The sequence below is a fragment of the Notolepis coatsorum genome (genome assembly GCF_963971535.1).
Source record: "Notolepis coatsorum genome assembly, chromosome: 20".
Classification (NCBI taxonomy): Eukaryota; Metazoa; Chordata; class Actinopteri; order Aulopiformes; family Paralepididae; genus Notolepis; species Notolepis coatsorum.
The window spans coordinates 72,090,777-72,105,922 of record NC_140184.1 but is presented as its reverse complement, the minus strand read 5'-3'; the positions used below and the strand labels follow the sequence as shown (position 1 = coordinate 72,105,922).

At 44.6% G+C, this 15,146-nt stretch overlaps 1 protein-coding gene across 1 annotated transcript in view; it reads right to left on the bottom strand.

The window, feature by feature from the left end:
• Nucleotides 1-15,146, bottom strand: part of LOC311246902 (liprin-beta-2-like) — a gene marked incomplete at both ends in the record, with an annotated part of 195,726 nt that overhangs the window by 39,031 nt on the left and 141,549 nt on the right. The window contains 5 exon segments of the mRNA XM_084337143.1: nucleotides 2,098-2,186; nucleotides 2,311-2,422; nucleotides 2,634-2,784; nucleotides 10,453-10,581; nucleotides 10,688-11,057. Coding sequence (XP_084193269.1) covers nucleotides 2,098-2,186; nucleotides 2,311-2,422; nucleotides 2,634-2,784; nucleotides 10,453-10,581; nucleotides 10,688-11,057 — 851 coding nt within the window.

Genomic DNA, 15,146 nt, shown 5'->3' with positions numbered 1-15,146 from the left:
TAAAATGTCAAAGGGAGGAGCTGTGGTAACCTTGACTTCATAATTTCATAATTTCATAATCAAATTGTTAGAATAACCCTGAAAACAGAAAATATCTGTAGTGAGGCATTACATAGACTCTCAGAGCACATTTTGGAGAAAACCTGCAGGCCAAGCCCATAGAGTTGTTTACACAGTTGTACAAGAGCCATTCCAATCCCCCAAGAACCAAACACCTTCTAGACATGTGACAATAATAGATTACCATTTTAGGAATGCCAAAGCTGGTTCCTTTCATAGAATAATACAAAGTGTCAGTTTGGTAGATGGGATTTGGTGCTGGCTCTTGTGGACTGAATAGTATTAACCTAAGACGCACTGAATATACTGGGTTAATATTATATCAACACAAACACTATTAAGGCAGAAGACACCAGACCTCATCATGTTGAAAATCACCAGGCGACACCTCTCATGACGACATTGTTTACTCAGTCACACACCACAGAAAAACGGTGACTACAGCAGTAAAGACAGTTGTCTAACCAAGATTAGAGGTCACAGGAAACATAATTGCATTATATTAGTTTAGAAATGAAAAACAATGTTGGAATAATAAAACAAGAGTATAGTAACCTATTAGAAAAGTAACTTACAGAAGAACCAAATAGAAGGAATGTTAACATGAGTGATTCATTCAAAGGAGGCCACAGTCCAAACCCCCCCTCTGGCCAAAAAGGAGGGGGCTACCCATGGCTGTTACAGACACATACGACCAGGAGACACCAAATGAGGACTGCCTGTGTTTAGATACTGGTGATTGGTGGAACTAGGTTAAGAAAAGTGAGGTCATGAAATCTATAAGTATAAAACAGTGGGTTTTGGTGAGGAAGGCCAGGCCAGCTCAGGACACCCGCCACACACCGTTACACAGGGGGTCTGAGTCTGCGTCCTCCATCACCCACCACCGACCATGGTTTCTACTTTGTCCCTATGTGAGTAAACTGTATATGGAATAATGTGATAAGATGCCTATCTTAGGCCCAGGTTTATCATGTGGTGACAGAGAGTACTATGGTCTTATTTCATTAACATAACATGACTAAAATGTATGTACAATACTGTCTTTTGATGTAAAAAGCCAACGAGGGCTATTATGATTTTCCTGCATCAAATCCTTTTGTACAATCATGTATTATGTTTTGAAGTGTCCTGTGTGTAACCAATGCATTATTCCAATCTCGGCCCACGCTGCAATTAAATGAATATTGGACCATAGCTTTTGGTTGTCTGGCTGTACACACTTATTCTCTACTGGCTAAATTTGGGAGCTCAGATGAGGACCATGTTTTCTATCACACTGTGATCTTTCCCTTCCTCTAGTTAACAACCTCACTACTGTGCTGTAATTAATGGATATTCATGTTGTGAATATACAACAGAAACTAACAGTAAACGTTTTTACATGAAATACAGCCCAAAAACCCTGCTGACAAACGTTTGCTTATTAAATACATTCTATACTATAATAATACAAACGTTTCATTGCCTCTCTGTGACGACAAAGTTGTTTAAATAAGGGGATAAAAGTAGCTAAAACCAATGTATTTGGATGGGACAGGAAGTACCATTGGCAACCGGAAGTCAGCCGGAAGTGCCTACTTTCAGGTTGTGCAAGTGGATAATTGTGGATAATCCTAGTGACATCAACCAGAGGGCAGTGGTGAGCTGTGAACACATTAAACTGCTGCTGTGACCCACTGTCACCTCCTATGTATTTATATTTGTAAACACTACTGGATCTTACACTGTGAACGGAACATGCAATAATGTTAATGTTACTCACTTGTGCCTTGTATATCTTCTATCATTGTTTTAAAGATCTCCTTATTTTGAGCATTCATTTTAGTTAAGTATTGTGTGATATGTGTGACTTTGTGTGAAGGGTGGTCTGGGTTTTGTCTGTTTAACTGAACGCACATGACAATAAATAATCTTGAATCTTGAATCTTGAATCTTGATCGCTGTGGCAGGTTGAAAATGAGAAGCACATTTGTACTGTAGGTCTACACTGCAATAACAAACATCGCCGGTCAGAGTGTTAATGTCAGGTCTTACCACGGTGAGATACTGTATCATCCGACCGTCCACTCTGGACTCGTGGAACTGGTCTTTATACTGAGGCAAGCCGATGTCATCCAACCAGCCTGGAGGAGCCAAATAATATTACAACGTTACATTTAAAGTGCCGGTTATAGTTGTGGTCCTGCAAGTCATACGGGCTGGCGAAGCAGTGGGGGGCGAACACCGCGTGATGAAAGACAGACGTACGCGTGACCCAGATGTGGTCCAGCTCGGCAGACTTCTCTGTGGCCTTGGTGCTGAAGGCCTTCAGGGCTAACTGCAGCTTCTTCCTGTGCAGCGGGTGCTTCATGCCCATCTCCTGAGAGCAACCAAGCATTCATATCACATTCATATCACACAGTAATAATGACGTGTTTCATATCACACAGTAATAATGACGTGTTTCATATCACACAGTAATAACGATGTGTGGGTCGGTTAGCGATGGAAAAGTATTATGAAGTGAAATTTTATTGAAATCGAAAAATGATCGTGTCGTGTTTTACAATCCTCCCGGTCCACTATCTGACCTTCTCGAAGTCCTGCGGGGTGGCGGAGAGCAGGGTCTGTCCGCTGTCCGCCCACTGTCTGGTGAGGTTGACGTACTGGCCCAGCCCGTAGTCCTCCAGCCAGCCGCACACGTGCTCTCGGGTCCACTGGCTGAATGGGCTGTTCAGGTCACTGGCAGCATAACACAACAGACACAGTAGTCAGATCACACCTGCTCTCGTGATAATGTTATCAAACAGCTATAAAAGATTCCCCCAGTTGCAAAACCGAAGAAGTGTTGCAGTTAAAGCAGCCTGCGGTTTTGGTGAGTTTCATCAATATTGTGCTGTTCATTTGTCGAATGTGCATAACGGTTAGCTCTATGCTACAAGCTAATTAACGTAGCTTCATTCTGAGTCATGCTAGCGAAGCTCCAAGCCCAATTTGGTTCAATGAAAACTAGAAAGAAACCATTTCAGAAGTACTTATAATTGTATTGATATGCTGTACGATAGGAACAATGTCTATATACATTTTGAATGTTTTTGAGAGTTTAATATGAACGTGGGGACGTTCCATATGCTAGCGCACTTCAGCCTAAATTAGCATGGGACATATGATATACCCATGTGCCATGACAAGCTAGCCTACGTTAGCTTGGCATAGCTAAAAGTAGCCTGATTAATTATTCATTCTGAAAGCAATGAAAAGATGATGAAGCGATAAAAGATGGTAAATAGCTTTTCTTTTCTGAATGCCTGCTTGACGCAGGCCAGGTTTTTCCAGCACCCTGTTCCATCCTGGGAGCAGTTCCAGACCACCATTCACCACGTGTGCCCACGCGGGACGAGGCGGTGTGCCGGATCGATACAAGATGGCGAGCCAACCCACTGAACCTCTGATATAGCTCAAGGCTAATGCCAGCCTGATGTGAATACCCCTGTTGCTCAACTCCTGTTACTTCAACAGTCCGGTAGGGTTGAACTGGTTGAACTTGAATCATAAGAACTTCCAAGGTTTGAACTGACCTATATCCTTTTCTGATACACAAACTGATTGAACGAGAATACAAGGACTTCCAAGGGCTTCAACCCGTTCACCTTTTGTTATTTTGATATTGTATTTTATATATGGGTACTGATATTCTCCTATAAGAAGGGAGAATTAAAGGGTCAATGTACCCAATAAGATACTTGAATCCCATTGATGACATATTGATTATAGTTGAATCACTGATGGTTCTCCTGTAAAGAAAGATGGTTTAAAGGGTAAATTCACCTAATAAGGTATTTGCATTTGTATAACCTGGAATATTTCTATTGGTACTTTGTTTGTTTAAACCTTCAAAGGAAGAGTTTAAAGAAGCATTTCACCTAATAAGGTATTTACATTCCCTGCACACTTAAAGGTTTAAATTAATATGTTAAACATTTACCTATTGATAAACTGATATAGTGTTTACTAATGATACACTGATATAGAGTTGACTGATGATAAAAGGATACATCCAATATCCAACCTTGAACCTAGCTTTTAGCTAGAGATAACCTCAGAGACGTCTGAACCAAACCTAATGTGTTGATCCAATCAACCTAGGACTTGATATCGAACTATCCATCCCGAAAGAAGGAGTGGTTAATGAAAGAACCTAAAAAAGGATACTTCACTCTACCTCATTGTATGTATTGTAACTGTCTAGCCAGCTCGCTTGAGAATAAAATACCGGTCACTGTTATAACTTTGTCTCTGGTCTGCTATTCCCTTAATTGTGTATATTACTCCTCTCCTCATTCGAACCTAGAACTGTGCCCGTGGCGAACAGCTGTTACTGTTAGTGACACAAGTGCTACATAGTAGTAGCAGCAGTAGCAGTAGCAGTAGCAGTAGTAGTAGTAGTAGTAGTAGTAGTAGTAGTAGTAGTAGTAGTAGTAGTAGTAGTAGTAGTAGTAGTAGCAGCAGCAGCAGCAGCAGCAGCAGCAGCAGCAGCAGCAGCAGTAGTAGTATTAGTAGTAGTAGTAGTAGTAGTAGTAGTAGTAGTAGTAGTAGTAGTAGTAGTAGTAGTAGTAGTAGTAGTAGTAGAAGTAGCAGCAGCAGCAGCAGCAGTAGTAGTATTAGTAGTAGTAGTAGTAGTAGTAGTAGTAGTAGTAGTAGTAGTAGTAGTAGTAGTAGTAGTAGTAGTAGTAGTAGTAGTAGTAGTAGTAGTATTAGTAGTAGTAGTAGTAGTAGTAGTAGTAGTAGTAGTAGTAGTAGTAGTAGTAGTATTAGTAGTAGTAGTAGTAGTAGTAGCAGTAGCAGTAGTAGTAGTAGTAGTAGTAGTAGTAGTAGTAGTAGTAGTAGTAGTATTAGTAGTAGTAGTAGTAGTAGTAGCAGTAGCAGTAGTAGTAGTAGTAGTAGTAGTAGTAGTAGTAGTAGTAGTAGTAGTAGTAGTAGCAGCAGTAGTAGTAGTAGCAGTAGTAGTGTAACAGAGGTCCGTGAGTATATCCAGAGTCACGATGGACTTCATGTGTTGCGAAGTGACTGTGGCACCTTGCGGTACTGCAAGTAAACTCACTCCCCTTAAAAGGCATCCAGACCCATTACTTAGAAGTGTGAATTCACCTCTTGGTATAGTGGTCTGCGATGTCGCCCGCGGTGCGGGAAACCGGGGTTCGACTCCCACTCAGGGCATGTCAAATAAGACCGGTTTTAGTAGTCAAGTCAAGTCAAGTCAAGAGTTTTAATTGTCACGGCATACAGGTATACAATGAAATGCGGCTGGTCTTGCCCGCGACGATGTGCAATACAGTGGTACAACATATAATAGAATCCAATAAAATACAGTGGTACAACATATTAATAGAATCCAATAAAACAGTGCAATAAACAGGTACATGGTGTGCCATCTCGGTATCTGTACATTAGTATTTACAGAGCATATAGGACATGCTCGGTAGCTTTAGTAGTGCAATACACTGTTCCTGATGCTATACTACTTTAAGTGGCCTTTCCTCTGGCCATAAGTGTGCGTGTGTGCGGCATGAGTGTTAAAGTGGCTGCTAGTGTGTGAGCGTGCTCAGCGTGCGTGTCGTGTATGTGCTTGTGTGTGGATAGTTCAGTTTCTGTGTCTCTCAATGTTCATTGTTCAAGGCTCTGATGGCCTGGGGGAAGAAGCTTAGCCTAAGCCTCTCCGTCCTAGTAGCTGGAGTTCGCAGGCGTCTGCCTGACCTCAGCAGCTGGAACAGGCTGTTATTGGGGTGGTGGGTCTTTCATAGTAGTAGTAGTAGTAGTAGTAGTAGTAGTAGTCAGGGCCGCCTCAGGGGGTGTGCGAGCAGTGCGGTCGCACAGGGCCTCGCGGGAAGGAGAGCCTCGCAAAAAAAAAAAAAAAAAAAAAAAAAAAAAAATTATTTATTATTTCTTTTATTATAATTTTTTATTAAATTTTTTTTTTTTTGCAAGGCCCCCCTTCCCGCGAGGCCCTTTTTCATCACAGACGTAAAATCTAGTTTTGCTTATATGCTTATATATTTCACATTAGACACGTTTGTAGAATGTGTCTGACTTGTTCCTGGCTCTGCGGCTCTGCAGATACACTATTGGAGGCAGCTCTGAGGCTCTGCAGCAGAATTGGTTTCAATGAGGGGAGGGGTTACAGGTAAGGTAGCGTCTGACTATTTTGCGCGTGCAGCATTGGAGGTTATGCCAGCCAAGATGAAGAGGACATTGTTCGGCAGATGGACTGAAGATGAAAGTTGTTGCATGTTAGACAGTTCAGTCAGGCTAGCCATCCCGGCTAAAGCCAGGCACAGCTAGTTAGCTTTAGCTACGTTATAATATTGAGTGCTAACGTGTGGTTCAGTCGGGATAGACATGATGATGTCGGCTAGTAGCTAGCTTAGCTAAAGGCTAACTAGCGTTAGCTAACCTAGAGAGAGCGCGTGCAGCATTGTTATGCCAAGATGAAGAGGACGGTCGTTCGGCAGATGAACTTCGTCAACTCCACGTGGTTGTCTCCATCCTCTTGGACGTTTGGTGAGTTTTTAATGGACTCTATTCTATTCCCGCCGTGGATATCTCTCTCTCTCTCTCTCGGGAGCCAAACGGGACGGCTAGCTGTTGTAGTAGCTAACAGTGTGTGGCCTGGTGTCAGCACCTGGTGTGAGGGAGGTGAGCTTGGTGTTTCATTATGAGAATATCTCCATGCTCAAGTCGGCTATAGTCCGCGAGGGACTTGTTGCCGGCACCACTATGGTAAACACCACTCTGTAGTGGGACGTGTATTGCCTTCTTTTTCCCTTCTCTCTTCGTATGAGAAGAGGAAAACACAGCAGCTGTCTGAAGTGTTGGCCTGTATTGCTTTTCTCACGTTGTACAGTTTTTCAGTGGTAGCCGCATAGCTTGCTTCTGCGTTAGCTAGTGGTTAGCGATAGCCGGGTTGAGCTAACTGTTAGCCAGTTAGCTGTTTAGCTACGACGTTAGCTGCTCGTTTTCACTTGGCTGGCAACGTTAGCTTGATGCTATCAGTTAGCCTAGAGTTAGCTGTTAGCTTGTGCTACGACCATTGACATTAGCCGTGAGAATAGAAGGCCCTGGCACTCTGACTACGACATCATCTTTGACAGAAGATGTAGTCTGGCCTGCACCATGACAAGGCTCCGGCCATAGCTTCTTTTTGTCCCGCCAGCGAGAGGCCTTTCGTCAACGTGGAGACCTGTGTTGTGGCCTTTCGCCCTGCGTTCCTTTTGTGCAGGTAAGATGTCCATTGGACATTACCCCACTCTTCCTTCCTTCCCCTCCCAAATGTTTTGTTAATAACAATGTTTTTTTCCAGGCAAAACATATGTTACTTCACAACATTTGGAGATACGACATGTGCTGTGTGTGAATTGTCTTGGTCGTTTGTGTAGCTTGGGTAGCGTTGGCCAAAGCTGTGTGTGGCCTGGTGTCAGTACCTGGCTACTCTATTTGCAGTTAGCCTATTTAGCTGATGTCGGCCATTGGCTCCTTGCTACTTTGTTTTCTCTGGTATAAACCCTCTTCTCTTTGGATTTAAGTGTTGATCTTTGTCCTTTTGGATCTATGTATATTCATGTTGCCTTTGTGAAGTTATATTTTCCTTCTGTTTTGTTCTTCCATTAAAAGTTGAATATCCTTTAGGGGCTCATCTTTGCTTATCTCTCTCATACATGCTCTCTCTCTAACACACCCACACACACAGACATGCTCTCTCTCTCTCTAACACACAAACACACATGCTCTCTCTCTCTCTCTCTCTCTCTCTAACACACACAGACATGCTCTATATCTCTCTCTAACACACAAAATGACATGCTCTCTCTATATATATTTCTCTCTCTTTCTAACACACATATACATGCTCTCTCTCTAACACACACACACAAACAGACATGCTCTCTCTCTATCTCTCTTTCTAACACACACAACTGTGCAGCGATAACACTGTATATTGACTGTAGAACGGTCGCTCTCTCTCGCTCTCTCTCTTGCTATATGTTGACTGTATCATGCCCAGCCTCGGGCAGCGCAGGGGGGGGGGGGGGGGGGGGGGGGGGGGGCTCGCGTTTAAATCTCGCACAGGGCCTCGCATTTCTCCCAGGCGGCCCTGTAGTAGTAGTAGTAGTAGTAGTAGTAGTAGTAGTAGTAGTAGTAGTAGTAGTAGTAGTAGTAGTAGTAGTAGTAGTAGTAGTAGTAGTAGTAGTAGTACTGTAGTAGCAGTGATAGTAATAGTGGTGGTATGATAGCATTAGCTTTATCATAACAATCTAAACAGGAGTCAGTCATACAGAGACCTATAGTCTTACTGTACAGCTTTAACACAGTCATACAGAGACATATAGTCTTACTGTACAGCTTTAACACAGTCATACAGAGACCTATAGTATTACTGTACAGCTTTAACACAGTCATACAGAGACCTATAGTCTTACTGTACAGCTTTAACACAGTCATACAGAGACCTATAGTCTTACTGTACAGCTTTAACACAGTCATACAGAGACCTATAGTCTTACTGTACAGCTTTAACACAGTCATACAGATACATATAGCCTCACTGTACAGCTTTAACACAGTCATACAGAGACCTATAGCCTCACTGTACAGCTTTAACACAGTCATACAGAGACCTATAGCCTCACTGTACAGCTTTAACACAGTCATACAGAGACCTATAGCCTCACTGTACAGCTTTAACACAGTCATACAGAGACATATAGCCTCACTGTACAGCTTTAACACAGTCATACAGAGACCTATAGCCTCACTGTACAGCTTTAACACAGTCATACAGAGACCTATAGCCTCACTGTACAGCTTTAACACAGTCATACAGAGACCTATAGCCTTACTGTACAGCTTTAACACAGTCATACAGAGACCTATAGCCTCACTGTACAGCTTTAACACAGTCATACAGAGACCTATAGCCTCACTGTACAGCTTTAACACTGTCATACAGAGACCTATAGCCTCACTGTACAGCTTTAACACAGTCATACAGAGACCTATAGTCTTACTGTACAGCTTTAACACAGTCATACAGAGACCTATAGTCTTACTGTACAGCTTTAACACAGTCATACAGAGACATATAGTCTTACTGTACAGCTTTAACACAGTCATACAGAGACCTATAGCCTCACTGTACAGCTTTAACACAGTCATACAGAGACCTATAGCCTCACTGTACAGCTTTAACACAGTCATACAGAGACCTATAGCCTCACTGTACAGCTTTAACACAGTCATACAGAGACCTATAGTCTTACTGTACAGCTTTAACACAGTCATACAGAGACCTATAGCCTTACTGTACAGCTTTAACACAGTCATACAGAGACCTATAGCCTCACTGTACAGCTTTAACACTGTCATACAGAGACCTATAGTCTTACTGTACAGCTTTAACACAGTCATACAGAGACCTATAGCCTCACTGTACAGCTTTAACACAGTCATACAGAGACATATAGCCTCACTGTACAGCTTTAACACAGTCATACAGAGACCTATAGCCTCACTGTACAGCTTTAACACTGTCATACAGAGACCTATAGCCTCACTGTACAGCGCTCCCAGACAGTCATACAGAGACCTATAGCCTCACTGTACAGCTTTAACACTGTCATACAGAGACCTATAGCCTCACTGTACAGCTTTAACACAGTCATACAGAGACCTATAGCCTCACTGTACAGCTTTAACACAGTCATACAGAGACCTATAGCCTCACTGTACAGCTTTAACACTGTCATACAGAGACCTATAGCCTCACTGTACAGCTTTAACACAGTCATACAGAGACCTATAGCCTCACTGTACAGCTTTAACACAGTCATACAGAGACCTATAGCCTTACTGTACAGCTTTAACACTGTCATACAGAGACATATAGCCTCACTGTACAGCTTTAACACAGTCATACAGAGACATATAGCCTTACTGTACAGCTTTAACACAGTCATACAGAGACATATAGCCTCACTGTACAGCTTTAACACAGTCATACAGAGACCTATAGCCTTACTGTACAGCTTTAACACAGTCATACAGAGACATATAGCCTTACTGTACAGCGCTCCCAGACAGTCATACAGAGACCTATAGCCTCACTGTACAGCTTTAACACAGTCATACAGAGACATATAGCCTCACTGTACAGCTTTAACACAGTCATACAGAGACCTATAGCCTTACTGTACAGCTTTAACACAGTCATACAGAGACCTATAGCCTCACTGTACAGCTTTAACACAGTCATACAGAGACCTATAGCCTCACTGTACAGCTTTAACACAGTCATACAGAGACATATAGCCTTACTGTACAGCGCTCCCAGACAGTCATACAGAGACCTAGCCTCACCGCACAGCGCTCCCGGTCTCCGGCGTGCGGGTCAGCCTCGGCCCAGCTGTGGCCCGCAGTCCCCCTCTCTTGAACGGGCCGGCGTCCGGCTCCGCCCCCTGCAGCCCCCCGGACTGCGTCCTGCGGAGTCTGAAGGGAGGAGGACAAACTGTGCTGATTTCGCTTACAACAGTTCAGTAATATGCAAAACATAAGTTTCATATAGGATAACAAACGTTATTCTTTCTTTACACACTTTCCCCACAGCTTCCGGATGCTCCGGTTGTTCTTCAGGTATTCCGGCGAGCCCACGGCCCTCTGGCCCGGCTCCGGGCTGGCACCGGGGGGTCCCGGGGAACAGTCACTGGAGGCCCTCTGGCCCGGCTCCGGGCTGGCACCGGGGGGTCCCGGGGAACAGTCACTGGAGGCCCTCTGGCCCGGCTCCCGGCTGGCACCGGGGGGTCCCGGGGAACAGTCACTGGAGGCCCTCTGGCCCGGCTCCCGGCTGGCACCGGGGGGTCCCGGGGAACAGTCACTGGAGGCCCTCTGGCCCGGCTCCGGGCTGGCACCGGGGGGTCCCGGGGAACAGTCACTGGAGGCGCTGTCGACCTGTTTCTCTGTCTGTCCTAGATCACAAAGGTACACTTAATCATCTTCCCTTTGTTCATTTGCTTAGATCTTTTGTACACATGATCTCAAGAAGGTGCTGAATGAGCTCAGTGGCAGTTTTTCATGTCTGGTCATTTTTTAGCATGGTGTTATTCACTGTCAAATATGCAAAGAATAATAATAATTTATATTCTCCTTTGTTTCATCACAATTTACTCAAGCCTAGTAATAGACACAATATTTCTAACACTGGGAATACATTCCATGAGATCCATAGAACATGCAAATGGACCTTGTAGAAGTGGAGCAATCTTCCATTTACTTAGGTATGTATTTGTAGGCGGATTTTAAGAAAATAGGGCTCCGGGCTTAACAGGTTAAGTATAATTTCTGGGTACCTTTTACACCCCTGGTGAGTACTACTTCTGAGGAAATGTGTGCAAAGAGTTTTAATAATAATGTCTGCTCAACAAACTGCTGGGGTTCAAAAAGTTATATTTTCCGCATCATAAGTAGAGCAAATCTCACACAGCCAATAAAAATAGGCCTCTGTCAAAATGTCTCTTTCCACGCTGTAACCGAACCATTTATAAACGACACAATCTTGATGACTGGGTAAAGAATAGAAATGAAGGCTCTGAATTCTAAATAGACCGTGATGAGATAAACATTGCATGCTTCTCGGGTAGCGGTCCACCTTTTTTAACGTACTCCGTCATCTCAGTACATTCAGGAGGCTGCGAGGTTGAAAGTGATTTTGCAACGAGTTGTTCCAACATCAGCAACATGCCCGCTCCATGTGCGATCTCTCTGGCCTTGGACTCCGCAGGCCTCCACACCAAACGGCGCAACTGGCACCCATTAGAAAGGGGAGCTTGGGTGGGGCTCGAGCTAAAGAGGGGATCGGGTGGGGCTCGATGAGGGGATCGGGTGGAGCTGGGGTGAGTGTGGTCAATCAGAGCTCCAGGGTGTGTGGTCTGCGAGACGGACGGGAATATCCACAGGAACCCTCCACTCCGTCAGTGGCCTCTACTATTAGCTATGATCAAAGGGACACTGGTCTTCTGATCAGAGGGGAGCGGCTCCGACCCGCTCTGATCTCTGGTACCACTCTCTCTGGTGTCTATAAATGCCCAGGGCCACAGGGAGGTACAGAGGGCCCAGGGCCCAGGGAGGTACAGAGCCACACCACAAGGCCATACTGGCCAACAGTACAGGCTACTGAGCAGGGGTGTAAGGCACTTGAGTAATTGTACTTCGTTACAATATTTAAGTACTGTTTTGGGGGATTTGTACTTTACTCTAGTATTATTAGGTACTTGTACTTTTACATTTCAGAGAAAAATAACATACTTTTTACTCCTTACATTTTAAATGCAGACCTACAAAGTACAAAGTACAAAGTACAAATCTCGCAGGTCCAACGATTTTAATTAGTATATTTGTTTCTCTGGCCGAACTAACGTTAACGTTATTAATCCGGCGGCCGCACTTTATTTAAAAACAGCCAATCAAATCCCCATCAATGGAAAATTAACCCGCCCATACCCATGCTGATTGGTCCTTGTGCGAGACTAGAGAGCGGGGATCTTTGATTAAACACCTGCTATCAGAAGAATAGACAGTCAGAATCTTTTTTTTTTTACTTTTACTTTCTAGTACTCAAGTACATTTAAAAGTAGAAACTTTTTGACTTTTACTCAAGTGTGTTTTTAGCCAGATACTCTGACTTTTACTTGAGTACGATTTTGAGACGGCACCCATACTTTCACTTAAGTATAATTTCTGGGTACTTTTTACCCCCCTGCTACTGATACACCCCACTTCTCAGAGAGCTGCACTGGCTTCCTATCGCCACATCAAATCCACTTCAAGGTTCTTGACGTGGCATTTCGTGCAACGAGGGGAACGGCTCCCTCTTACCTCCGGTCAATGGTCTCTAACTAACTACACACCTTCAAGCTCTACACACCCCCTACGCTCTGCATCTTCTGGCCGCCTGAGACCCACTCATATTCAGGCTCCGGGGGGACATTGAAGCGAAGCAGCTATTCTCTGTCCTGGCTCGACGGTGGTGGAACAACCCTCCCACCACAGTCAGGACACCGTTAACTAGACACACACTTTTTCAATCAATATCTGAATAAAAATAACCTTCTTTTTGTCATTTACTATTATGCACTATGCTACTCTCTACTATGTACTATGCTACTATGTCTATATTACGACCTACTATGCTATATCTGTCTATACTACTATGCACTCAGAGTGTAGCACTGAAGTTTGGCACTACTTGACAAATAAATACCCTTAGCCACCAGAGGTGTACCCCTGCTGCTGACACAATTTGTAAGTCGCTTCGGTTAAAATTGTCTAAATGAGTAAATTAACACTTTAATCGCCGTTGACGCTGGAACACGTCATTCCCTGCCATGCTTATTCTGCCGATGACGCTGGACAGCGTCTTTGATATCAATATTTCAAAAATTTGTGATCGAAATCATATTTCTCCCCCGGAGACATTATATGTACTGGTGAGCCCCTGTCAACTCTCTAACGGTTCAAGAGCGCCATCTGGTGGCCGATCGACGGATCGCCCAGGGAAGAAACAGGGAAGTGGAAGCTGGTGCTCATTTCAATTTGGTCCGATCACTCGCTATAGGTCCCGGGACTCGAGCTCGACACAATGGATATCGATCCGTTGCCAATAACTCGATAAACATGATTTGGACGTATATACTATTATACAACCTGGAAATGGATCGGGTATTTCTACATCCCATAATAGAAAAAATTCTGTTCCACGCTCATCTCCCAACGGCGAGAGGAAGCTACAGTGAGTTTCAGCGTTATTTTCTAATGTCTTCGATACTAACTGCTCTGGTGACCATATCACCCACACTAGATGAATGATATAACGTTGCCCACGGAATTATAAACGACCCCCCGCCCATCCGGTCAACATCAGATCATACGTAGTAACTTCTAGAAGTACGTGCAGTTGAAATTTTTTATCTCGCGCCGATTGCTATCAAACTGTATACAATCATCAATATAATGCATTTAGGGCTATAAATCAAGTTCTGGAGAAAGCTGCAGAAAACGATAAAAACATACTTATACTTTAGACCGTATTTTAGTATGAATATGTGAATGAAAAAGTATAACGTTGCTACACCCTGAACAATAGATATAGGACTTTGAATGGGCCATAGTAATGTCAATTTAGCAATAGAATTTAAAAAGTTATAGCCCTGCAAAGAAGGGGAACTTCTCCATAGACAAATAGGGCTGGCGAGGGATGGTAAATTATGAATTTAACCCATGGCGATTAAAGTGTTAACCTGGTCAGCAGATGCTAACCTCCTCCAACCCAGCTGAACTAAGCTCCAGACCTGGGGGGCGACAGGGCTCTCACTGCAGCTGAACTAAGCTCCAGACCTGGGGGGCGACAGGGCTCTCACTGCAGCTGAACTAAGCTCCAGACCTGGGGGGCGACAGGGCCTTCACTGCAGCTGAACTAAGCTCCAGACCTGGGGGGTGACAGGGCTCTCGCTGCAGCTGAACTAAGCTCCAGACCTGGGGGGCGACAGGGCCTTCACTGCAGCTGAACTAAGCTCCAGACCTGGGGGGCCACAGGGCTCTCGCTGCAGCTGAACTAAGCTCCAGACCTGGGGGGCGACAGGGCCTTCACTGCAGCTGAACTAAGCTCCAGACCTGGGGGGCCACAGGGCTCTCACTGCAGCTGAACTAAGCTCCAGACCTGGGGGGCCACAGGGCTCTTGCTGCAGCTGAACTAAGCTCCAGACCTGGGGGGCCACAGGGCCTTCACTGCAGCTGAACTAAGCTCCAGACCTGGGGGGCCACAGGGCCTTCACTGCAGCTGAACTAAGCTCCAGACCTGGGGGGCCACAGGGCCTTCACTGCAGCTGAACTAAGCTCCAGACCTGGGGGGCGACAGGGCTCTCACTGCAGCTGAACTAAGCTCCAGACCTGGGGGGCCACAGGGCTCTCACTGCAGCTGAACTAAGCTCCAGACCTGGGGGGCCACAGGGCTCTCACTGCAGCTGAACTAAGCTCCAGACCTGGGGGGCGACAGGGCCTTC